Source organism: Mobula hypostoma, chromosome 1 (genome assembly GCF_963921235.1).
Source record: "Mobula hypostoma chromosome 1, sMobHyp1.1, whole genome shotgun sequence".
Lineage (NCBI taxonomy): Eukaryota > Metazoa > Chordata > Chondrichthyes > Myliobatiformes > Myliobatidae > Mobula > Mobula hypostoma.
In genome coordinates, this window is record NC_086097.1 from 2,883,758 (window position 1) to 2,910,477 (window position 26,720).

The window sequence follows — 26,720 nt, forward strand, 5'->3', positions numbered from 1 at the left end:
TCCTGTTGTGGAAGCCATCATCTTTTTATCTTCAGCCTTTTTACAGACGGTGTGATGTCTGTTTCCAGAATTTGCTCGTATTTAATTGAATTCATTCTTCCCTCTACCAGTGAAATGTTCCTCATGCCACTGGCTGCAACACAAGCCTGAAGCATGATCGATCCACCGCCGTGCTTAACAGTTGGAGAGGTGTTCTTTTCATGAAATCCTGCACCCTTTTTTCTCCAAACATACCTTTGCTCATTGCGGCCAAAAAGTTTTATTTTAACTTCATCAGTCCACAGGACTTGTTTCCAAAATGCATCAGGCTTGTTTAGATGTTCCTTTGCAAACTTCTGACGCTGAATTTTGTGGTGAGGACGCAGAAAAGGTTTTCTTCTGATGACTCTTCCATGAAGGTCATAATTATGCTGGTGTCGTTGCACAGTAGAACAGTGCACCACCACTCCAGAGTCCGCTAAATCTTCCTGAAGGTCTTTTGCAGTCAAATGGGGGTCTTGATTTGCCTTTCGAGCAATCATGCGAGCAGTTCTCTCGGAAAGTTTTCTTGGTCTTCCAGACCTCAACTTGACCTCCACCATTCCTGTTAACTGCCATTTCTTAATTACATTACGAACTGAGGAAACGTCTACCTGAAAAGGCTTTGCTATCTTCTTATAGCCTTCTCCTGCTTTGTGGGCATTATTTACTTTAATTTTCAGAGTGCTAGGCAGCTGCTTAGAGGAGCCCATGGCTGCTGATTGTTGGGGCAAGGTTTGAGGAGTCAGCGTATTTATAAAGCTTTGAAATTTGCATCACCTGGCCTTTCCTAACGATGACTGTGAACAAACCATAGTTCTAACAAGCTAATTAAGGTCTGAGACCTTGGTAAAAGTTAATCTGAGAGCTCAAATCTCCTGGGGTGCCCAAACTTTTGCACAGTGCTCTTTTCCTTTTTTCACTCTAAAATTGTACAAAACAAAAATAATACACTAATTTTGCTTAAAATGTTGAAAAGAATATTTCATCTTTAACTTTATGACCTTTGGAGATCAGTTCATCTTCTACTCACTTAACTATTCACAGTAACAGAAGTTTTGACCAGGAGTGCACAAACTTCTGCATGCCACTGTAAGTGATGGAGTGCAAGATCATAAAGAGGTGGAAAGGGGCTGTTCAATAGTCTGATAATAATGCTGATAGGAGTGTTCATACTTCTTTATCTTCTGACTGATGGGAGAAGGAGGAAGTGTGGGTGATGTCTGGCTGCTTTACTGAGGCAGTGAAAAGTATAGACAGAATCCACGGGGGCAGTTGGTTCCTGTGATGTGTTGAGCTGTGTTCGCATCTCTCTGCATTTTCTTGTGGTCATGTGCAGGGCAGTTATGCATCCAGGTAGAATGCTTTCTCAAAGTTCAAGTTCAAAGTACATTTATCATTAATGTATATGTATTAGTCATAGTCATAGTCATACTTTATTGATCCCGGGGAAAATTGGTTTTCGTTACAGTTGCACCACAAATAATAAATAGTATTAAAACCATAAATAGTTAAATAGTAATACGTAAATTATGCCAGGAAATAAGTCCAGGACCAGCCTATTGGCTCAGGGTGTCTGACCCTCCAAGGGAGGAGTTGTAAAGTTTGATGGCCACAGGCAGGATTGACTTCCTATGACGCTCTGTGTTGCATCTTGGTAGAAGGAGTCTCTGGTTGAATGTACTCCTGTGCCTACCCAGTACATTATGTAGTGGATGGGAGACATTGTCCAAGATGGCATGCAACTTGGACAGCATCCTCTTTTCAGACACCACCGTGAGAGAGTCCAGTTCTATCTCCACAACATCACTGGCCTTATGAATGAGTTTGTTGATCCTGTTGGTGTCTGCTACCCTCAGCCTGCTGCCCCAGCACACAACAGCAAACATGATAGCACTGGCCACCGCAGACTCGTAGAACATCCTCAGCATCGTCCGGCAGATGTTAAAGGACCTCAGTCTCCTCAGAAAGTAGAGATGTATATGTAACCTTGAGATTCGTCTATGGTTATCAATAAAAATTAAAAGAAGTTAACACCGACATGCCAAATTTCTTGAACATCCTGAGGAAGTCGAGGCATAAATGAACGTTTTTCACTGTGACATCAGTGTGGTTGCTCCAGCTCAGTTTAATTGGTGACGATTACACCTAGGAACGTGAAACTCTCAGCCTCTCAAGCTCAATACCATTGATGTACAGTAGACAGGAACATGTGCGCTGTCCCCCTTTCTAAGGTCAATGACCAGCTCTTATTGACATCAAGGGAAGGTTGTTGTCTTGTTACAGTGTCACTAAGCTCTCTATCTCCTTCCTGTACTCTGACTGATGGTTATTTGAGATTGCGTTTGAGTAGAATCTGTGCTCACGGTCATGAGTGTACAGGGAGTAGAGTAGGGATCTGAGGACACAACCTTGTGGAGCACCAGTGTATAGAAAAGTGGTAACAGAGGATTTGTTGCCTTTTCTGACTGTTTGTGGTGTGTTGGTCAGGAAGTCAAGGGTCCAGTTGCAGAGAGAGGCATTAACTCCTATGGTTCAGAGTTTGGTGATGAGTTTGCTTAGTATTCAAGTATGGAAGCCAGAAGTGCAGTTAATAAATGATAGTTTGACATAGATGCCTTTACTGTCACAAATTTTTTAATATGGTCTTATTTGGGAGAATTTCCTTAAAATGACAGTTAATATCAAGCACATGTCTTCAGAACATGATGCCTCAAAAAGGCAGCATCCATCATTAAGGACCCCCATCACCCAGGACATGCCCTCTTCTCATTGCTACCATCAAGGAGGAGGTACAGGAGCCTGAAGACATACACTGAACATTTCAGGAACAGTTTCTTCCCCTCTGCCATCAGATTTCTGAATGGACAATGAAGCCATGTACACCACCTCAATATATTTTGCTCTCTTTTTGTACTACTTTTTCAATTATATTTTCTTATTGTGATTTCTTTATGTAGTACACTACATTGCTGCCACAAAACAACAGATTTCACATTTGCCAATAATGTTAAATGTGATTCAAATTCAGATTCTCACTTTACACCGATGACTGTGTAGCCAAGTACAGCCTCAACACCATATTACATTACAGAAAATCTTTCCTCCCAAATGCAGTAAGCATTACAACACTTCATATCTGTGCAACAGGAGAACACACATCATAGTACAATAGAGAAGAGAAAACCTGCAGATGCTGGAAATCGGAGCAAGACAGACAAAATGCTGGAGGAACTCAGCAGGCCAGGCAGCATCTATGGCAGCGTTCCCCAATTATTTTTCCACAACTCTCTGTGTGAAGAAGTTTTTCCTCATCTGGGTCCTAAAAGGCTTCCCCTTTATCCTCAAACTGTGATCCTCAGATGTTGTTGTTGCTGCTATTACCATTATTATTATTATTATTATTATTATTAGTAGTAGTAATAATAACTTAGGCCTGAGATTCTCAAAGCCTGTGTTGTGGGTCTCACAAGGAAAAAAAAATGGAGTCTTGAAACAAGCAACACACATAAAAGTTACTGGTGAACGCAGCAGGCTAGGCAGCAACTCTAGGAAGAGGTGCAGTCGACGTTTCTGGCCGAGACCCTTCGTCAGGACTAACTGAAGGAAGAGTGAGTGAGGGATTTGAAAGTTGGAGGGGGAGGGGGAGGGGGAGATCCAAAATGGTAGGAGAAGACAGGACGGGGAGGGATGGAGCCAAGAGCTGGACAGGTGATAGGCAAAAGGGATACGAGAGGATCATGGGACAGGAGGTCCGGGAAGAAAGACAACTGGGGGGGGGACCCAGAGGATGGGCAAGGGGTATATTCAGAGGGACAGAGGGAGAAAAAGGAGAGTGAGAGAAAGAATGTGTGTTTAAAAATAAGTAACAGATGGGGTACGAGGGGGAGGTGGGGCATTAGCGGAAGTTGGAGAAGTCGATGTTCATGCCATCAGGTTGGAGGCGACCCAGACGGAATATAAGGTGTTGTTCCTCCAACCTGAGTGTGGCTTCATCTTTACAGTAGAGGAGGCCGTGGATAGACATGTCAGAATGGGAATTGGATGTGGAATTAAAATGTGTGGCCACTGGGAGATCCTGCTTTCTCTGGCGGACAGAGCGTAGGTCTCCCAGTCTGCGTCGGGTCTCGCCAATATATAAAAGGCCACATTGGGAGCACCGGACGCAGTATATCACCCCAGTCGACTCACAGGTGAAGTGTTGCCTCACCTGGAAGGACTGTTTGGGGCCCTGAATGGTGGTAAGGGAGGAAGTGTAAGGGCATGTGTAGTACTTGTACAGCTTACACGGATAAGTGCCAGAAGGGAGATCAACTTTCAAATCCCTTACTCACTCTTCCTTCAGTTAGTCCTGACGAAGGGTCTCGGCCTGAAACGTCGACTGCACCTCTTCCTAGAGATGCTGCCTGGCCTGCTGCGTTCACCAGCAACTTTCATGTGTGTTGCTTGAATTTCCAGCATCTGCAGAATTCCTGTTGTTTGAGTCTTGAAACAAAGTAAGTCCAAAACCAACCATTTAATTATGACTCTAACTATCACAACTGTCAGATGTCACATTGAGAATCATCTGGGACTTAAAACACACACACACACACACACACACACACACACAAAACATGGTAGTCTTCACCACTTCTCTTCCACACAGTTTTAGTAGTAGTGCCTTTTCCACTGTTTCTGTTCTCTCATTTAATCTATTTGTACTTTTTAATTAAGCTTTGTAGCATATGAAGTGTAGCTATAAATGAAATTATCGGTATTATTGTTGTTGTCATATTATTATACCACAATAAGATTGACAAATGGACAAAAATAAATTGATTCACTCACCAATCAGTGAGAGAAGTGACAGTGACGGGATGAGGCAACCGTTTTGATGTCGGGCCTGTATTCTGTTGTGGCAATCCTGAGACACTGGCCAAGATGTGCATGGGAGAGTCTGTTTCTGTCCTGGTTCTTGACAGAGTTCATTGAAGAAAACGATGACTCACATATGTACGTGGAGGGGAACGGTGTGAGTAGGAGCATTGCAGTAGCTCTCGTGTTTTTGAATTGAGCTTGGGGAACCACGTTGATCCAAAAGTCACTCACCCCAACGTCCTTGTGTTGTGCTTTGAGCAAATCAGATGTTCCCATTTCCAAGAGCTCCATCTGAAGAGTTGCCTCATCTATGGAAGGTACCAGCCTTTTGGCCTCTGCAGTCCACTGGCTGTCAGCTGAAATGGAGAACGGCTGTCTCAGGAAGAGGAGGATGTCACCTGAGAGTTTAGGGGAGCTTTCAAATCATTCCCTGATGTTTTCTGCCAGCCTCGTCATGAAGTCCTTCATCACTGGATCCTCCAGCATTTCGTTCTTCTCGCAGTGCTCCCGCAGACGTGGAAAGTGCAACTTTCTCCCGTGAATGTCTCTCTCCAAAAGGTTCAGCTTTGACCGGAAAGCTTCAGTCACCTTGTACATGTCCGCAACAGTGTGGTTGTTGCCTTGTAATTGCAGATTAAGTTGATTTAGATGAGACATGATGTCAGACAAAAAAAGAACATGTGCCATCACCTTGTTGTCAGTTAAAAATCTCTTAAATCCTTGAGTTTTTTGGCTCTGCAGGCTGGATAAAAATGACACAAGCTCATCGCGCAGGTCGCACACCCTCTCCAACACACGGCCTTTGCTCAGCCAGCGAACGTCATTATGAAGGAAAAGATCTTTGTGTTCCGCTGACATTTCCTCCAGCAATGCTCTGAAAAGGCGATGTTGCAGACTAGAACTCTCATGAACGACATTTACCAGTCTCGTCACAGTATCCATCGCCTCTTTCATTTCCCCCACACAGTTTAGCGCACAACACTGATTTGTGAATAATGCAATGAAATGCCAAGAGTGCTGGGTTAACAGCGGCAGACCTGCTTACCAAGCCCTTGTGTTGTCCCACCATTGACGGAGCCCCATCAGTGACAACGGACACAATCTTGATCACATCCAAGCCATTCTTCTCAAAGATCTGTGACAATTCGTTAAAAAATATTTCCCCAGTTGTGCACCTAGGCAGAGGAAGCAAACAAAGTAGCTCTTCCCGAAAGGTCTTCCCATCAAAAAATCTTGCGAACACAGATAGCTCTTCCATATCGGTTCGGTCACAGGAGGAGTCTATGGCTAGTGATATGGCTTCTGCTTTCTCCAAATCGGTGACTAGACTGGAAAAACACTCCTCCGCTAAAACTTCTACTCTTCTTGTTGCCGTGTTAGCCGACAATGGCACCGTCTTTAATAGCTCCGCAACCGTTTTCTTGGTTTTCTCATCATGACTTAAGACTTAGCCAGCCATATCAATTGCACACGTTTTAATCAACTCGACGTCGCGTGCTCTACGGGGGTGTAGGGTGTGGGATGAGGTTAAAATAAATTAGAGTAGCGCGCACTTTATTTACATATTATGACAGGTGTGTTCACGTAAGTGCCAGTGGGTTGGCGCGGTCCAGACCTGGCCTGTGGTCTGCCTATTGGGTTTGTCTGATCTATGGAAAAATGTATAGTGGACGTTTTGGGCTGAAACCCTTAGGCAGGACTGGAGGAAAAAAAGCTGAGTGGATTTAAAAGTTGGAGGAGAGGAGAGAGAAACACAAGGTGATAGGTGAAACCTGGAGGAACTTCCCAGCTCTTTACTTCATCCCTCCCCCTCTGGTTTTCACCTGTCACCTGGTGATTCTCTATTGCTTCCCCCCACCTTTTAAATGTACGCTCAGCTTTTTTCTCCAGGTCTGCCCAAGGGTTTCGGTCCAAAACGTTTACTGTACTTTTTTCCATAGATGCTGCCTGACCTGCTGAGTTCCTCCAGCATTTTGTGTGTTGCTCATAGTACTATCGTCGCTTATTGTACATTATTGCGCATTGGTAAATTATTATTGTGTATATTATTATTACATTTTTTTTATTAGGTAAGTCTGCACACTGCTAAGTTTGTTTTTAAATGTTGCTGCTGTAACAACAGAGTATATTATTATTATACAAGTTTGCTGATGACACCACTGTTGTGGTGTGATGAATCGGCAAACAGGAGGGAGATTGAAAACTTGGCTGAGTGGTGTAATAACAACAGCTCAATGTCAGTAAGACCAAGGAACTGATTGTAGACTTCAGGAGAGGGAAATCAGAGGTCCGTGAACCAGTAATCATCAGAGGATCAGAGATGGAGTGGGTCAGTAACTTTAAATTCCTGGATGTCACTATCTCAGAGGACCTGTCCTGGACCCATCATATAAACGTAATAGTGAAGAAAGCATGACAGCACCTCAACTTCCTCAGGAGTCTGTGGGGATTTGGAATGAAATAAAAAACCTTGGCAAACTTTGATAGATGTGTGGAGAATGTGCTGACTGGCTGCGTTATGGCCTGGTATGGGAACACCAATGCCTTTCAGCGGGAAATCCGACAAAAGTAGTGGATTCGGCCCAGTACGTCATAGGTAAAACCCTCCCAACCATTGAGCACATCTATGTGAAACATTGCCGTAGAAAAGCAGCATGCATCATCAAAGATCCTCGCCATCGAGGCCATGGTCTTTTCTCACTGCTGCCATCAGGTAGAAGGTACAACTGCCTCAGGACTCACACCAACAGGTTCCCTAACAGTTACAACTGTCACGTACCCCGTGACGGGAATAAAGAACCAGCAGAAATAGAAAACACTTTGGAGTCCAGTATTGCTACTAACTAATAATATTTATTAGTAACTACGCAATACAGTAATATAAATGTAGTTAAATAGGTCAGCAATGATTTTATTTGTGTGTGTATATATATATATATATATATATATATGTAAGTATATCAGTAAGTGTGGAAATATATGTATGAAAAACCAAGCTTCTTTAAGCCTAGGGGTAAAAAGATACAGTCTTACAATGATGAGTAAAGTTCAGCTCAGTTCAGTTCGTGGTATTGAGTTGAATAGTGATGGAGAGAGAGAGAGAGGGAGAGATTTGAGTTTTTAGTTAAGCTTACGCCGTCGATCTTCTCGTTGTCCTTTGAAATCCTTTAAAAGTCACTGACTGTGACTTTAACAAAGGGGACTGGTTTTCTGTGGTGGAGCTATCACCCAGGCGAGGGTGGACACATTTACAGCTCCTTTCAACCCCTTTCCTTTTCACTGCAAGAGCAACTGATCGATCTGGCCGATCGATCCTCCAAAACTCACTTTTTCTGCGGGCACAACAATGCTCATTCAGTGTCCAAAGCATGTGTCTGAGGCCTATCATCTGACCTTCTATTTTATCTTCCCGTGCTGAGCATCAACTGTCACTCAAATAACTCCTCCTTCCTTTGTCTGTGTAAGAAATGCACAAGCATGCCGTGTCCTTGAGAAGTATCAACACGGCTGGCGAAAAATCATAACATCGATTGTCCATCAAGTAACCGCCCTCAGTTACCATAGCAACTTATGAGCTGCTCGGTGCCATCTCTCTCTCTCCAACTCAGCAGAAATCCAAAAGTTAGCCAGTTCTTTCTCGTGCCTTAAAGTGACAGACCAACAGTCAGTCTTCGTCTCTCTTTCTCTTCAAAACAAGATATCGATGTTAAATAACTCTCTCTCTTTTCAAAAGCACAGTTCATAGGAGTAATTCAGGATCCCGTCACACAGCCAACCCCTCAACCATCAGGCTCTTTAAGAAAAGGGATAGCTATACTCATTTAAGGACTCTTGTGTCTGGTTATTTCACGCTCGTTATTTATTGCTATTTATTTATATCTGTGTTGGCACAGCTTTTTTAGTTTACAGTTCCTGATGTTTACAGTTTACAGATCCTGTTTACAGTTACAGTCTATAGATTTGCTAAGTATGCCTGCAGAAAAAGAATCTTAGGGTTGTATATGGTGACATGTATGTACTCTGATAATAAATTTTACTTTGAACTTTGATGCTAGTACAGATAGATTTGTGTTTCGATCCATGTTTCTGTAGCAAGCCCTGTATCATTGTCTGCTGTTCACAATGTACACAAGGATGATCCTTGGGTCAACATAGTCTTGGCAGAATTTGGAGTTTGACCATTGCTGGCCTAAAAATTAAAAAAAAACATTCAGAATTGCTCTTCCTAATTGCTGTTGTTTGTTTGTGGAATGAATTTGAGCATGAACAATGATTATTCTAAACATGAGAAATTTTGCAGATGCTGGAAGTCCAAAGCAACACACACATGCTGGAGGAACTCTGCAGGTCAGGCAGCATTAATGGAACATTTCGGGCTGAGACCCTTCTTCAGGATGTTTTTGTTGGATTTCTCGGTGCTAATTATCCTGTAAAAGTAATCACTTAGCAAGTGCCTGATCAGAATCAGGTTTATTACTACCGGCATATGTTGTGAAATTTAAAGGTATAATCACTTTAGTAAAGTACTAGTAGTCTGTGTTCCTAAAAACTTTATCCAGTATATATCTGAAAAGGATCAAATAAAAAAAATTAAAAGAACAAAGGAAATATGTTTTGAGCATGTTTGCCTAAAATAGTTTTTAAAAAACTTTTAGTATTTTGTAGCATAAACTGTATATTAAAAGAACTAACCTTTTCCCAAAATTCTCACTTATTCAGTTGCATCTAAGGTCCGTTATTTACAAGAATACCACAACCGTGTTCTTCATAATATTTATCCTGTCCCATCTGGAACTGATATCGCAAACACATTGAAATACTTTTCACAGACATTATTAAGGTAAGTCTTGTTTCTTTTTACTTGATTCTGAAAATAATTGAGTAATTACTTCATAATATTTGATAATGTGACATTGGTATAGAAGTTCAATGTTTCACCCTTTGTATAATCATGAAGGAAAGTTATTGTTAATTATATTCAAAACGAAATGTTATCAGCTAAAATACATTAATACAATAGCTCCGTCTTAGTAAGTGAATTTTATAATTTTAGGTCAGAAATAAAACAGTTACTGATGTGGATGTTTGTTCCCACTTGGGGCCATTCACTGTTCTGAGTGGAGCTTTTGTCATCAGATGATGATACTCCATTCTTTAATTTTTACCTGCTGATGTAAATGGGCTGAAGACATGTTCCAACATTTGTTTTAAAAGAGGTGACAGAGATTTTGCATGAAGCATTAATATCACATATAGTATTAGTACAAATTAACATCAGATTTGCATGCAGTTCACCAAGAGTTTGGTCTCATTGAATAACCAAAAGTAAAACCAATGTAAAGTTTTTAGTTCAGTTTTATTGTCATCTGACTGTAAAGATACATAACCAAATGAAACAACATTCCTCCAGACATGGTGTACCCATAAAACGTATATCCCACACAGCATATAAAATTAAATATATATTAATAAAATATAATTCAAAATATAAATGAATATTTATAATTCAAAATATAAACACACAGGTAAACAGTATAGTAAACAAACTACTTGCTGTCCTGGTGCTGAGACCTCTGTGGTGGCAGAGTATTCAATAGTCTTATAGTCTGACTGAAGAAGTAGTTACCCAGTCTGGCAGTCCTAGTCCTACTGCTCCTGTACCTCCTCCGTGATGGTAGTTGGTCAAAGAGATTGTGGTATAGATGGTAGGGATTATCAATAAAGCTTTGAGCCCTTCATATACAATGCTCTTGATTAAATCTGTGTTTTATCTGTCCACTATAACTATTTAACAGTTAATAGTTGTTTTAGACAGATAAAAGCCATCTCATATAAAAATGGGTACAAGCAATGCAAACAACAAATTAATGAAAGCAAGGTATGCATTTTAAATATACATGACTGGATTATACTTTAGTACAAAAGGCAGCTCACAATATGGAAACAACAAACTGATCTGTTAGAATTCATTAAAATTGATTAAGGTATGATTAGTAACATGAAGTAAAATCTGCCAAGAAAATTAAACTCCGTCTTAGATTTCTAATGATAAATAATACTTTCTTTGGATTTGGGTGTATTCAAGCAGAGATGGCTGACAGGGAAGTTTCCCTAGGTTGTTGTTAGACATTCTGTAATTAGCAATTGCATATTATTTGCAGATGTTTGAATAGGTAGAAGAGAGTAGTTAACCATTTGATTACTAATTTAATTGGTACAGCACAACAGTGTGTGTTGAAGGGCCTGTTCTTGTGCTGTACTGTTCTGTGATCTAATTTGGAGAAATCAGATCGCAGAAAGAATTTTGGACTTCTAATAAACAGTTGGTTCAGTGTGGGAGGTTTATATAAACTTTCTTGTTTCATTTGCTTTAGGAGTTGGTATTGATTAATATAAGTATTGGTAGTAGAGTAGGAAATGATGTATTTACTAATATTGTCAAAGTGGGTCTTCTTGAGTAGCCAAGAGCATAAATTATTCAAAAGAAATAGAAAGACACAGACTTTCTAGATATTGTGTGATAATAAAGAGTACAAAGATGCTGCCTTTTTTTAGAAAGTCTTGGAGGTAAATAACAGGTCTGATTAGATTGAAAATAATAATTTGAGAATATAATTACTAAATCTTCAAAAATCCTTATCATAAGTATTGTTTTCAATAAGCCAGTGTATTCTTTATATTGTTGAGTATTTTTGAACCTGGGTCAAACTGAGTTTCAAGAAACCTAAAAACAGGGCATCATAACATTGGCAAAAGAACAGATATTAAAAATGTCTAGTCTTCTGAATCATTGTACTTTTTGTGTGACAGTTTGATTTTGCATATCCCCCAAACCCAATAAACCATCATATTAATAATATGATTACTGTATTGTAATTATAATAAGGCACTGGCTCAACCTAGTGCCACGGTAGCATAGTGGTTTGTATGGCATGATTACAGCTTGAAACGTTTGGAGTTCAATTGCAGTGCCCTCTGTAAGGAGTTTGTGCGTTCTCCCTGTGAGCTGCGAGGTTTTTTTTCCCAGGTCCTCCGGTTTCCTCCCACAGTCTGGAGATGTACCGGTTAGCAGGTTAATTGGTCATAGTAAATTGTCCTGTGTTTAGGCTGGGGTTAAATAGGTGGGTTGCTGGGAGGTGCAGTTCTTTGGGCCTGAAGAATCTGTTCCGTGCAGTACCTCTAAATAAAATAAAATAAAAATATTAATGAGTGACCCATGAATTGTCATGCAAATCAAGGTAGGATGACTTCTAAAATAGTTGAAATATCAACCAATAAATTTACAGAGCATTTAAAGCAGTGTGTGAAAGGTGTTAAAGTTTACTGATAAACCTTCAAATTTGCACCCATTGGGATGAGTACGTTCTCTCTCAAAGCACATGAACTCTTACTGCTTGGCCAAATTCTGAAATTTTCAAGATCTGCAAGTTATTACTTTCCCTGGCAAAGCATAGATTGCATAAGATCATTCCTTGACACAGAATTATTTGCATTTCAGTAATGCTAGAGAAGGAATTATTTTAAAAAGTAAACCTATTTAAAACTTGTAGTCAGCATTCCTTTAAAGCTTCTCACTTTTTGCAATTAATTATGATTTAGCATTTAAATTTATATTTAATATCATAATTAAATCTTATTTCAGAACATAGTTTATTATCACATGTATATAGTGAAAGTTGTGTTTTGCTGCAGCAGTACAAGAAATAAAATTTATTCTCAGTTACAAATAAATCGTGCAAAAGATGAATGATGTAGTTTTCATGGGCCATTTAGAAATCTTATGTTCATTATTTTAATGAGTCATATTGATATAGAAATTTAGAATATTTACCTGAACAGAGATAATGAGACTGGCTTATATCAAGGGGTTAAATTTAATACATTCATTAAATGACTCTACAGTGCTTGATGAATAAGAATTTTTATTATCTAATGTTACTGTTTTAGAGTAAATAGAGGGAAAAGGTTGTGCATGATATTTTAAATACTAGATATATTTATAAGATATATTTTTACAAATGCAAGATTAGACACTGATATTATTTTCTATCATTAATGTAAAGCCATCATTAATGAATAACTTGAAACCCGAATAAATTAGAATAATGTTTATCAAATAACGTCCATATAAAACAGGATGGACAACGTAACTAATGGATATTTAGACAATGATCTTAATAAAGTGCATTCAGACTGATGCAAAATCTGATCAATAAGATGTGCATTGTTGTAAGTTGATCAAGTCTGCTATCTGCTTGTATGTTGTAACTCAAGTGTTAGTCCCATTTAAAAAGTGCTGTATTTTTCAAATTTAAAATAATTCAGAAATATTTACCAGAGAGAAATATGAATGATGTACTGGAAAGCATCATTCTCAGGATGCAACTCAAATAATGTATGAATATTCTAAAATTTGCTGTATGTGAGTCATTGATTTTGAAATTATCAGCATTTCAGTAACTGTGCACAACTTTTTGCCTTATTATTACCGAATTTAGATAATACTGCCTTTTTAGAGAGAACAAAATAGTGTTTGTATTTCAGAAAATGGAAAAAGTACTTTTTATTTCAGTAAATCTGATGGAACAATGAATAACATACATAAATACCATTCCCATTAGCTCATACACATATGCTATCAGCCATTAATCTTTAGCATATATTCTTTTATGATTCCTACAAATGTAGCTTAATTACATCTTAGAATTCTATATTTGTTCACTAAATCACACACCTGTTAAAATTCATTACCCTTAATGATACTGTCACAGTATCATAATTTACATACAGACATTATTTTGGCGTGATAAACATGTGCTGTTTACAGATTTGTATATCAAACACACATGTTTATTCTTCTCAAACATGTTTCATACGTGCCACCCCCATGTGAATAAATTATTCTAATGAAGGTTTTTGTATACAGTAGATTTACTGAAGATAGAAGTTTGATGATCAGTTCATATATTAATGCTTTTACTGTGTCCCCTTTGCAATTGAAGTAATTAGAGAACATTACTACTTATTTTATTCATTCATTTTTATCTTTTCCCTGGGTTTTCTTGATGACTGAGTAAACTGGTTGTAAGTGTTTCACAATATTGTTTTTAATTCAAGGCTTGGGGGAAACCCTACAGGTGACGTGCCTACTGACTGACGTTTCCTACTCTGTGTGCACTGATGACAATAGTATATTTTTGAGATTTCTTCAAATTATACAATTTGAGGATTTACTTAATAATGGAAGCATAGAAGTACATCATTTGCTTTGCAGCATCTCATTACTCCTATACTTCCTGAGTTGCAGATATACAGATTATATTGAATGAGTCTTCCAAAAATATGTAGTTGTGTGTTATGCACAAGGTTATGAAGTCCAGGAATCTGGAAGAGGCACTAAGTGAGCCTCAATTCCCACTGTAAGAGAAGCAGGTTGGGGTCAGCAGCAGGCTGTTTGTAATCAGAGAATGATAACTTAATACAATGTGGTAGCTAGCTGTCATTCTGTTTGAAAGTACAGGCAATCAGGATGGGAAATTTAGGTAAGAAGTACTCAAGATTTAAGATTGTTTAATGTCATTTCCAGTACACAAGGTGTAAAAGAGAGCAAATACTCCAGATCCAAAAGAGAAGAAAAAGAACACAATAATTAAAAAATGCAATAAATATAAATGCACAAGATAGCTTATATACATTGATTGTATGTCCATAAAGTGATGCTATGCACAGAAGTGTCTGTACATAAAGTGACTGACAGGAAATGTTAAACTAGTGGTGGTGGGGTTGTGGAAGGCTGGGTTAGTAAGTGGAGGTGTTGATCAGCCTAACTACTTGGGGAAAGTAGCTCTTTTTGACTTAATCCATATGTGCCATTAAAGGGGAGGTGGCAAGGTAGCATAGTGGTTAGTGGAACACTTTGCAACAACGGCGATCAGGGTTTAGTTCCTGATGCTCTCTGTAAGGAGTTTGTACATTTCCCCACGATCTCATAGGTTTCCTCCCATATTTCAGGGATGTACCAGTCAATAAGTTAATTGGTCAGATTAGTCAGTTAGGCAGGATAGGCTTGCTAGGCTTGAACAGCCTGTTAAAAGTACAGCTTCTAGGCCTGGCGGAGTTGGAACACTCACTGCTGACTCAGTAAGCTCTTTTAAAAAAAATAATAACCTGTTGGATTGTCCACTCTGTCACCCTCTCAATCTCACAAACGTCATTGGATTGTCTGATATATACACTCCCAAAACCATCAAGATCTCCAGCCACTATTTCCTTTCCCAATTAATATACATTCAGTGGCTACCTTCTGTACTTAATACACTGGCCTCTGAGTGTGTGTTCATGATCTTCTACCGCTTCAAAGTTGGATTGTTGTGCATTCAGAGATGCTGTTCTGCACACCACTGTTGTAATGTATGGTTATTTGAGTTACAGTCACCTTCCTGTCAGTTTAAACTAATCTGGCTATTTTTCTCTGGCCTCTGGCATGAACAAGCATTTTCACCCACTTGCTGGATGTTTTTTGCACCATTGTCTGTAAACTCTTGACTTGTGTGTGAAAATCCCAGGAGATCTGCAGTTTTTGAGACAGACAAACCACCCAGTCTGGCACCAACAATCTTTCCACAGTCAAAGTCACTTAGATCACATTTCTTCCCCATTCTGATATTTGGTCTGAACAACAATTGAACCTCTGCTGATTAGATAGTTGCATTAATAAGCAGGTGTACATGTCGATCCGTGGCCTTTTCTGCCTTAATGAGGCTACTCTCAGGTTGGAGGAGCAACACCTCATATTCCATCTAGATGGCCTCCGACCTGATGGCATGAACTTTGATTTCTTCAACTTATGGTAATTTTATTCCCCTCCGCTTTTCTTCTATTACCCACTCTGGACTCGTACCTTTTCTCTTCACCTGCTTATCAATTCCCCCTGTTGCCCCTTCTCCTTCCTGTTCTCCCATGGTCTACAATCCTATCAGATTCTTTCTTCTCCAACCCTTTACCTTTTCCTCTCTCCTGGCTTCAACTATCACCTTCTAGCTTGCCCTTCTTTCCCTCCGTCCACCTTTTTAGTCTGGCATCTTCCCTCATCCTTTTCCAGCCCTGAAGAAAAACATCGACTGTTTATTCATTTCCACAGATGCTGCCTGACCTGCTGAGTTCCTCCAGCATTTTGTGTGTGTTGCTTGAGATATAGGGCAAGTAGGATTAGTAAAGATAGGCATTGCATCGACATGTAACCCCACTTGCCCCTATTAAGCACTTACGACCTACCTGAATCATGCCAACGTAATGCCTATCCGTTAATCCCCCTATACCTTTCCTTAAGTATCGGATGCCAATTTAATCTTATCATTGTATCTGCCTCTAAAGCTGCCTCTGGCAGCTTATTCCAGATGGCCACCAATTTCACACCCTCAAGTCTCCTTTAAAATTTCCTCTCTCACCTTAAACTTGTGCCCTCTATCTCTATTAACATACACAGAATGGTGGCAGAATGCAGCAGGAAGCACCTTTGGAAGTGAATAAACAGTTGATTTTCTGGCTGAGAGTCTTCATCAGGACTGGAATAGAAGGTGGAAGATGCCGGAATTAAAAGGTGGGGGTGGGGGTAAGAAAGGAAAATAAGCTAGAAGGTGATAGGTGAAACCAGGTGTGTGGGTGAGGGGGATGAAGAAAGAAGCTTGGAGATGGTAGGTGAAAAAGGTAACGGGTTGGAGAAGAAGGAATGTTTACACTCTATCTCTACACTCCCCACCCGGAGAAAAGGACTCTGACCATCCATAGCTCTGATGATTATATATACAGAGGAGATTTACCAGGATGCTGCCTGGTTTAGAGAGTATGGATTATGATCAGAGATTAAGGGAGCTAGGGCTTTACTCTTTGGAGAGAAGGAGGATGAGAGGAGACATGATAGAGGTGTACAAGATAATAAGAGGAATAGATAGAGTGGATAGCCAGCGCCTCTTCCCCAGGGCACCACTGCTGAATACAAGAGGACATGGCTTTAAGGTAAGGGGTGGGAAGTTCAAGGGGGATATTAGAGGAAGGTTTTTTACTCAGAGAGTGGTTGGTGCGTGGAATGCACTGCCTGAGTCAGTGGTGGAGGCAGATACACTAGTGAAGTTTAAGAGACTACTAGACAGGTACATGGAGGAATTTATGGTGTGGGGTTATATGGGAGGCAGGGTTTGAGGGTCAGAACAACATTGTGGGCCAAAGGGCCTGTACTGTGCTGTACTATTCTATGTTATACCTCTTTAACGTCGTCCCTTGGCTGTCTATATTCCAGTGAAAATAACCCACCCTTTCCAATATCAGCCCTCACTTCCAGACAAGGTGTCACGGTAGCGTAGTGGTTAGTGAATCGTTATTACAGCTCAGGGCATCAGAGTTTGGAATTCAGTTCTGGAATCCTCTGTAAGGAGTTTGTGTGTCTTCCATATAGATTTTCTCGTTGTGCTCTGGTTTCCTCCCACAGACCAAAGACTTACTGTTTAGAAGTTTAGTTGGTCATTGTAAATTGTCCTGTGATTAGGTCAGGGTTAAATGGGTGAGTTTCTGGGTGCTATGGTTTGGTAGGCTGGAAGGTCCTGTTCTGCACTGCCTCGCTAAATAATAACACCCTAGTCAACCTCTTCTGCATCTCTCTCTTGCTACCACAGTCAGATCATGTGCTGCCACATCTGCCTTTGCATTCTGCGTTTAAGGAAGATGTGCAAGGGCTGTTTACCAGCAGCCAGCACTCATCAATAAACTTTTGAGTCCCATGGACTTACTGGTTTGTAGGATTGAGCTAATGACTGAAGTACAAACAGTTACACCATGTTGTGCATTGACCAGAAAGCATGGCTGTCAAGACACTTCAATGTCAGGGCTGTTGTGAGTTGAGTGGAGCTACATTTCCATAAGATACAGGAGAATAATTAGGCATTTGGTCCATTAAGTCTGTTCCGCTATTTCATCATGTCTGATCCATTTTCTTTCTCTGCTGCAGCTGTGCTATTTTTATTGGCCTTTTCTAATGAATCTTTCAAAAGAAATTCATGGAAAATTGATGCAAATATTACTATAGGCCTCTTCTCTGCGCATTCTGCTTCAGAGAACGAAAAGCTCTGGGGAACGGAGATACAAGAAAAGATTCAGTAGGTTAGGACTTTATTCTCTTGAACGTAAAGGACTGAGAGGAGATTGGATGGAGGCATATAAAATTATGAGGGGCATAGAGAAGGTAAATACAAGCTAGCCTTTTCCACTGAGGTTAGGTGAGACTACAAATAGAGGGCCGATGTTAAGGGTGAAAGGTGAAATATTTAAGGGGAACATGAGGGAAAATTTCATCACTCGGAGGGTTGTGAGAGTGTGGAATGAGCTGCCAGGTGTATGTGGGTTTGATTTCAACATTTAAGAGAAATTTGGATAGGTAGATGGACGGGAGGGGTATGGAGGGCTGTAGTCCAGTTGAGACTAGGCTGATTAATAATTCAGTATAGTCTAGATGGGCCGAAGGTCCTACTTCTGTGCTGTTCTGTTCTATAACTCTAAGACTGGAAGCTCACTTTTTGTTTGTTTTATTTCATGAGAAGAGAAAATAGACTGGAACAACGGAATTATTTTGTATATATTTTTTAAAAATATAATTATTCTATATATAATAAATGCAGATAAAAACAACATATAACTTGGTTTTGGAGAATTTGATTTTGGTTGCTCCATTTAAGGATTTTTTTTGGGCAACTGTATGATAAATCTTCCCTGACAGTATAGTGGAATAAATTTAATGAGAATATTTGCAGCAGAGTGAACATATGAGATTTAGTTAATAAATCAAATTGAAATATTAGTTTATCTTACCCTAACTATCTACAGTGCATCATATGAAAATACGTTATCCTTGTTATTGGTGTATAAATGGCTGTTCTTAAGGAGAGTATTCCCTGCATTGTTTTGGGGAATGATCTTGTTTTCTCGTTGAAAGCCGTAAAATTAACTTCACATGGAGGTGGCACCTCGAACATGTCATTATATTTATTTGCTCCTTTTTACCAGATAGCACATAGGATGCAATAATCAAGTAATTTTGATTTCATTCCAAATATGCACATCAGAAAGCTACTATGGTATATGGATAACTTAATTGCCTTTGTTCTTTTGGGGTTGGATCCTATGTGCTCTTTTGATCTGGTATTTTATTATGTTGTCTGTAGTGTCATTTTAATGTAATGTGCTGTTCTTTGTGTCTTTGTTGTCTCTTTTTTTTCTTTGTTCCAAAACAGCATTTTGTCCCGCATAGGGAGGAAGGACAACCAAGATGGCTCCAATTTGACAGTGCCCATGACTATGTGTCTTTTTCCTGTGCCATTCCCACTCACCCCATCCCTAAGACCACAAGTCAGTTCCATCAACCCTACTGTTACTCGCTCCCTCCTTTACAGCGTCCTCCGCGATGCTCCCTCTGAGCGCAATCAGCAAAGTCGTGATGCACAGCTTTCAGAATACCCTTCATTGGACTATCAAGGTCTCTATGTGACACTCGTGACTCTACTTGACCTGGTCCCTTTGTTACAACATGGCCAACACGGTAAGCTATGAGGTGTGAGGTGAAATGCCTCTTAGGAATATAAGGTTTTTGCCTTCTTTTGTCATATTTTACTGCATTTTTATAGATTTATATTAATTTAAGCAAAGTCATCAAGTGGTTAGCGGAGTGTGACTGAAGGTTGGGCTGTCATTCAATTCCGATGTCCTTTCTAAGAAAGATTGTACACTCTCCTTGTGGAATGCCTGGGTTTCCTCCAGGTGCTCCAGTTTCCTCCCACAGTCCGAAGATGTTCCAGTTAGAAGATTAATTGGTCCTTGTAAATTGTCCTGTGATTAGGTTAGGGTTAAATAAGTGGGTTGCTGGGTGGCGTGGCTCATTGGGCTGGAAGGGTCTATTCCCTGCTGTATCTCTAAATTAAAAAAAAACGAATAAAATGTCCAGGTAGACTAAATGTCATATAGCCTGGACAGAAAGGCACTTTCTAGCTTGCCTCTTCCCTCTCTCTTAGTCATCGTCCTGTTCCTCAACTGCTTGCTGTACAGCAGGTGGTAAGGAGCAGTGTCCTTATAACCAGGTATGAAATTTACTACCTTTAACTGGTCAGGTGTTACAGTGATTCTAGACCCATAGAACTGTGGTTTACTCTTAAATGTGATTTGATATTATCTCAGGAGATACCTAGTTTAGAGAGGAATAAGGGATAAACAAAACTATCAGCATAATCACACACATCTACTGTCTGTGAAGATATACATTTAAATCTTATTTACCAGAGCGGTAGTGTAGCAGTTAGCGCGACGCTATTACAGTTGGGGCAGTCAGAGTTCATAGTTCAATTTCAGTGTCCTCTAAGAAAGATTGTACTGTCTCCCCATGACCGTGAGGGTTTCCTCTGGGTGCTTTGGTTTCCTCCCACAGCCCAAAGACATACCGGTTAGTGCGTTAATTGGTCATTATATATTGTCCTCTGACTAGGCTCGGGTTAAATAAGTGGTTTGCTGGGCAGTGCAGCTTATTGGGCCAGAAGAGTCTGCTCCACACTGTATATCCAGATTAAAAAATCGAGATTTGAAGGCTGTAGTATGTATGGCAGACTGCCTTGAATTTTGAGAGCTGCTTGGTTGGATTTTATCTCAGATTTGTACCTCAGATTTTTGAATTTTCTCTCCATTTAGACAATAGCCTCTGCCTTTAATACAACTGCGCTGCTCTAAAGAGCACTGTATGAGGTCATTCTTAACCCTCGGCCGTAAGGCTGTATAATGAGTCAACCTATAGCTGGGGAAGTGGTGACCCCACCACCTAATAGACTGTTTAACTAACTTTAAAAAAAATTATTCTTCCTCTATTCTAATATTGTGTATCTGTGAACTTGTAATGCTACTGTAACACTATAATTTCCTTTGGGATCAATCTATCTTATTCCTTCCACCAAAGTACATGGCCATACACTTAGCAACACTATATTCAATCTGCCTCTACTTTTCCCATTTTCCTAATCCAACTCCTTTTGCAGACTTCCTGCTTCCTCAACACTACTTGCCCCTCCACCTATCTTCATATCGTCTGCAAAGTTGGCCACAAAGCCATCAATTCCATTGTCCAAATTATTCACATTTAATGTGAGAAGAAGCAGTCCCAACACCGACCCCTGCAGAATACCACTGTCCACCACTAGTCAACCAGAAAAAGTCCCCCTTATTGCCACTCTGCCTCCTGCCAATCAGCCAATCCTCTATCCATGTCAATATCTTTCCTGTGATATTATGAGGTCTTATCCTGTTAAGCAGCCTCATGTTTGGCCTCTTGTCAAGGCCTGCTGAAAATGCCAGCATGATAACTGTTGTTAGGATACTGGCCGTTGCCCTGCTTGATGCATAGATGCAGACCAGCTGAATAATCAGGGAATCCCATTGGTGTTACAGTGCCTATAAGAAGTATTCACCCCTCTTGGAAGTTTTCATGTTTTATTGTTTTACCACATTGAATCACAGTGAATTTAATTGGGCTTTTTTTTGGACACTGATCAACAGAAAAAGTCTCTTTCATTTCAAAATGAAAACATCTCTGCAAAGTGATCTAAATTTGGAGACCTGTGTACAGTCAAGGTGTTTCAATTGAATGTAGTAAAAATACACCTGTATCTGGAAGGTCTAGCTGCTGGTGAGTTTGTATCCTGGGGAAAAACTATGCCATGAAGATAAAAGTGCACTCTAAGGTACCCTGGGAATAGCTTATTGAAAAGCACAAGTCAGGAGATGGATACAAGAAAATTTCCAAGTCACTGACTATCTCTCAGTGTACAGTTAAGTGAATCATTAGTGTCAAAAAATGCCAAATTAAATCCACTGCGACTCATTGTTGTAAAACAATAAATAATGAACACTTTCAAGGGGTTGAATACTTTTTATAAGTATTGTGTATAGAACATAGTACAGTACAACACAACAACAGACCTTCTGCCCGCAATTGTGTGCTGAACCAAATTATTCGGTAATCAAATGGCCAACTCATCTTTTCTGCTTACATTTTGTCCACTTCTTTCTATTTTCCTCACATTCATGTCCTATCTAAATGCCTCTTAAAAATCCCTAATGTATCTGCCTCTACCACTGTCCAGACAGGACATTCCAGGTACCCACCATGCTCTGAGTATATTAAAAAAAAATGCCTCGCCTTTGAACTTACCCCCCTCACCTCACATGCATGTTCTCTGGTATCAGACATTTCAACCCTGGGAGAAAAAGTTCCTCTCATAAGCTTGTAAACCTCTTTCACATCCCTCCTCAGCCTCCACTTCTCCAGAGAAAAATATCTCAGTCTGATGTTTGCAAAGCACATGAAGTTAGTATAATATACCTGCTTGATCAGCTGCTTTGTCATGAGAAATGAATAAATTTTACTGTGCCACAGCAAATATCCTTTCTCTTCATCTTCTTCTCTCTAGTCTTCTGAGAGCTAGTTCTGGTCTGTGAGCCATTATTCATTCTTACCATTTAACAGCGACATTTGGAGTAAGCAATTATTGCAGAATCCTTGAAGTAAGACATAGGAGCAGAATTAGGCCACTCAGTCCATCGAATCTGCTCTGCCGTTCCATCATGGCTGATTTATTATTCCCCTCAACCTCATTCTCCTCCCTATAACCTGTGACACCCTGATTAATCAAGAATCTATCCATCTTTGCTTTACGTATACCCAATGACTTGGCCTCCACAGCCAACTGTGGCAAGGAATTCCACAGATTCAAAACCCTCTGGCTAAAGAAATTTCTCCTTGTCTCTGTTCTAAATGGACATTCCTCTACTCTGAGGCTGTGCCTTCTGGTCCTAGACTCCCCCACTACAGGAAATATTCTCTCCATAGCCATTCTATCTAGGCCTTTCAACACAAAGACTTTCTAGATCTTTTAAGGCAAAGAACTGCAATTAGTTAACTTCTTTCTCTATAGAATTAGGCATCTTTAGAAATCTAGAAGCATAAAGCTTTTATTGATACAAATAACCATCTATTGGAATCAGTTGGCAACTAGTCTGCAGGTTATTTCTGTCAAGTAATGTCCTCCTTCCTATGGAATTATGTTGTGCTGTAGGAGATTAACGTACAGTACATGGCTTTAGGTCCAGCTTTAGCTCTCGTCCATTAGTACTGGTGTCAACTCACCACTGCATACTGATTGATGAAAGGACCTGCCTGTGGCCCGTCCAGTAGACATTTAGGTCTCATACATTAACAGATACTAAGCATTTAAGGCTATTATGTTGAAGTTCATTTGGTTAAATCAACATCTTGGCTTGGACATTTACAGTGTTCAGGTTATTCATTGTTATTTGTTAATTCACATTATTTGTTAATTTATTTGTAGTAATATTAGTTTGTGTTGTGTGTGTGAGTTATATGTACTGTGTTGTGCACCTTGGCTCAGAGGAAGGTAGTTCCTTTTGGTGGTATACATGTATATGGTTGAATGACAGTCAACTTGAACTTGGAACCTGAGTATCAAAGATTTGGGTTGAATTGAAAAAACAACTTTTTAACAAAAGTCAAGTCTAAATCTAGAAGTCAAAATATTAATTCAAGAATGTTGAACAAACTCTTGTAAGCTATCACAGTGAGTGAGTGAGATACTGCTTAGGTTAAGATTACAGAGGGTTATTATATCTCAAACAGTAACTTTGATTTTCAACCTTGGCTATGAATTTCTGCTTACTGTGCAACTTTTCCTTCATAATGTTGGGTATTGTTAGCATTGCTTTTTAATGTTATTTTTGTCTAACTCAGGTAAAGAATTAAAATAAACCACATTTATTGATTTAACTTTTCACATTTTTAAAATATATATTTGTTCATTGGATATGGATGTTGCTGGCCATTCCCAATTGTTTCTGACCTGAAAAGACAAGGTCAACTGTATTGGTAGGTCACATATAAGCCAGATCAGGCAAGGGCTGTAGTACCCCATCCCTGAAGTATATTACTGAAATAGATGGACTTTTAGGACAATCCACTATGCTTGATTGTTGTAACAGGTGACTGCCACATTCCCAGAAAATAGTAAGTATCATGATAGTCCATACTAGGAAGCTGCATCATCTATATATGCATGAAGAAATGCAAGTTGAAAAGCAATACATTTTGTGCTTATTTATTTACCATTGTTCAAAGATACCCCGAGAACGTACTTACTTCAAAGGCTCAAAGTAAATTTATTATCGAAGTACGTATATGTCACTGTTTATAATCTGAGATTTATTTTCTTGTGGACATTCATGATAAATAGAAAAAAATACAATATAATCAATGAAGAAGTGAGAGTCATAGTCAGAGAACATGACAGCACAGAAACAGACCCTTTGGCCCATCTGTTCTATACCAAATTTTGTAATCTGCCTAGTCCTGAACACAACAAAGATGAACAGTGAATGTGCAACAATACCACAAACTGTGCAAAGCAAAAAAAAAGAAAATAAATACATAAACAAACAAACAAACAAATAAATAAGCAATAAATATTGAGAACGTGAGTTGAAGAGTCCTCAAAAGTGAGTCCATAGGCTGTGGGAGTAATTCCGTGTTGGTGTGAGTGAATTTATATAAATTCTGTATATTAACTGGTTGGGTAGTGGTGTGTGAATTTTGTAAAGGTGAATTTCTGTTACTGTCATGCCTATACTGACACCAGCATTTTTGTTAAAATCGCAGATCATTTAAGCAGTTGAATTTTAATTCCACAACTGCTCGTTTTTTTTTGGACCAAGTATCTGGAACCCTGCCTACTAATCTAATAATTACTGTGCTAGATTATCTTGTTATTTATTTTATCATTTGATATGGCAGTTCTGCCTGTTAATCATTCTATATACTATACCTCAGCAAAGTCATTGCATCTATTTAATAAATTCGGAAACCCACTTCACATGTTTTTTTTCTCTAAGGTAAGCTACCCTGTTTACAAGGATTGCTTTGGACTTATTTTTTCTCTCTTTCTTTTAAACAGACTTAGGACAGTCGATATTTTACACTACAACGTGTTTGCTGCCATTTCTCAGTGATGATATCCTGAGTACCTTACCTTACACTATGATTTCTACTTTAGCAACGTTTCCCCCATTTCTTCACAAGGATATCATTGAATATCTGAGCACGTCTTTCCTTCCAATGGCAATATGTAAGTGTATTTTAATGTAGAGGAAATGTCCACTATTATTCTCTGTGCCCCCCACCCCCGGCACTCCCTCTTGCCACCCCCCACCCCCGTCCTCTGGTCCTTTTTCACTCTGCCTCTTCATCTTTTTCTGCTTCTTTGTGGTTTTCTTGCTTAGCATGTTGTTAATTTTTCTTTGAGTCATTTGCATAAATCAATAGGTGAGAGCCTGCTACAGTTGGATTACATTAATTATTATGAATGTCTTTTTCTTGTCAGTGTTATGAATGAAATAATTTGCTGTTACCTCATGTTTTGCTGATGCTCTGCTTTCTTTCCTAATTAACTGATCATCCAGTACATGAATTGTGGGTGGGATAGGAAGCTAGGTTTTAACTGAGGGGACAGATAACAATCTTGGTTAACAGCATGGGGTGAGTCTTGAGCCCAAATGGAGTGAGAAACCAGGGCTTGGATTGAGGAAACGGGCAATGAATAATTCATTTATTTAGCAAAGATTGAATCATGCGCTATGTGGAGGTGATAGAATATTTCATTTTCTCCAGGTTAGATTGAAGGTAAAATTATAGATATGTAACATGTCAGAGACACAGGAATCCAAGTGGAATAAATTCTCTGAGCAAGTTTAGACAAGTTAACATTTTATGAAAGATTATATACTTTTACAACATCATTTCTAGGCTGTTCGTGAGCATCCAGAACCAAAATCCAAAACAGTTTTTAGATCAGTCATTTGGCTAAGTTACTCCAATTTCTAAGTACTATTCCCAATGTGCTTGCTCAGCCATAATGCTTGTTTAACTGACCTGTATAATGGTTCAGGACTGGACCAATGTTCAATGGCAGAATTATGGCAAAGCCTCATTTGTGCTTCTTTTTGGGGTGTTTGAGTTGAGTTGGTTATTGCATCAGTGAGTGAAGTGGCAGCTGATTTCAGACATGAATGAGAATGGGGAGGGCGGTAAAGCTGTGAGGGAAACCATTAGAGCCATCATAACTGGAGTTCACCTGGACAACTGTCTGGTGTGGAAATACTGCATAGTACTGTAGAATGAGTTTGGCATTCATGTTTTTTTTATTTAGAAATAAACATTCACTTTGTACAAAAAGTTTTCAGGTGAAAGTTTGTAATGCACCAAATGCTCTCTCTAGTGGGTTCATCGAAACGAGAAGGCATTCCACCGTATGTGAATTATTCTGCGTCTTCAATGCTAATGATTGCTATGCAGTACACATCTAATCCAGGTAGGCACAAAACAATGGGTAAACTCTTGAAGATTTAGAAACTGGTGAGTGTATTGAACATCAAAACAATTTTGAATGATTGAGAACTTCAGTAGTAGAGCTAATACCTTATTGAAAATAAGATTACCTTTTTAGACTTTAAAAAATCTAATGTAATTAACTGATTGACCTTTCAAAAACATGCTAACAATGCCTCAGTGCACTGGCAGCATTGTAACTGGAACTTTATCGGTGCAGAGCTTTATCAAATAAAGTCACTTGTTCAATATTTAAAGATGCATATCAAAATAGTTCATAATAATCTGTTATAAGCTGTAATTCCTGTGTTTGGTATGGGACCCAAATGATAAACTAAAACATCTTTGGCGTCTTTTGATGTATGATGTG

General features: G+C 39.3%; 1 protein-coding gene across 1 annotated transcript in view; it reads left to right on the forward strand.

Annotated features, from left to right (window-relative positions):
• Positions 1–26,720, forward strand: part of LOC134344062 (protein unc-79 homolog) — a 403,221-nt gene that overhangs the window by 19,385 nt on the left and 357,116 nt on the right. The window contains exons 2-5 of the mRNA XM_063043251.1: positions 9,598–9,718; positions 19,317–19,462; positions 24,921–25,091; positions 26,241–26,333. Of these exons, the coding sequence (XP_062899321.1) occupies positions 9,598–9,718; positions 19,317–19,462; positions 24,921–25,091; positions 26,241–26,333 (531 nt within the window). The remainder of the gene's footprint in view (positions 1–9,597; positions 9,719–19,316; positions 19,463–24,920; positions 25,092–26,240; positions 26,334–26,720) is intronic.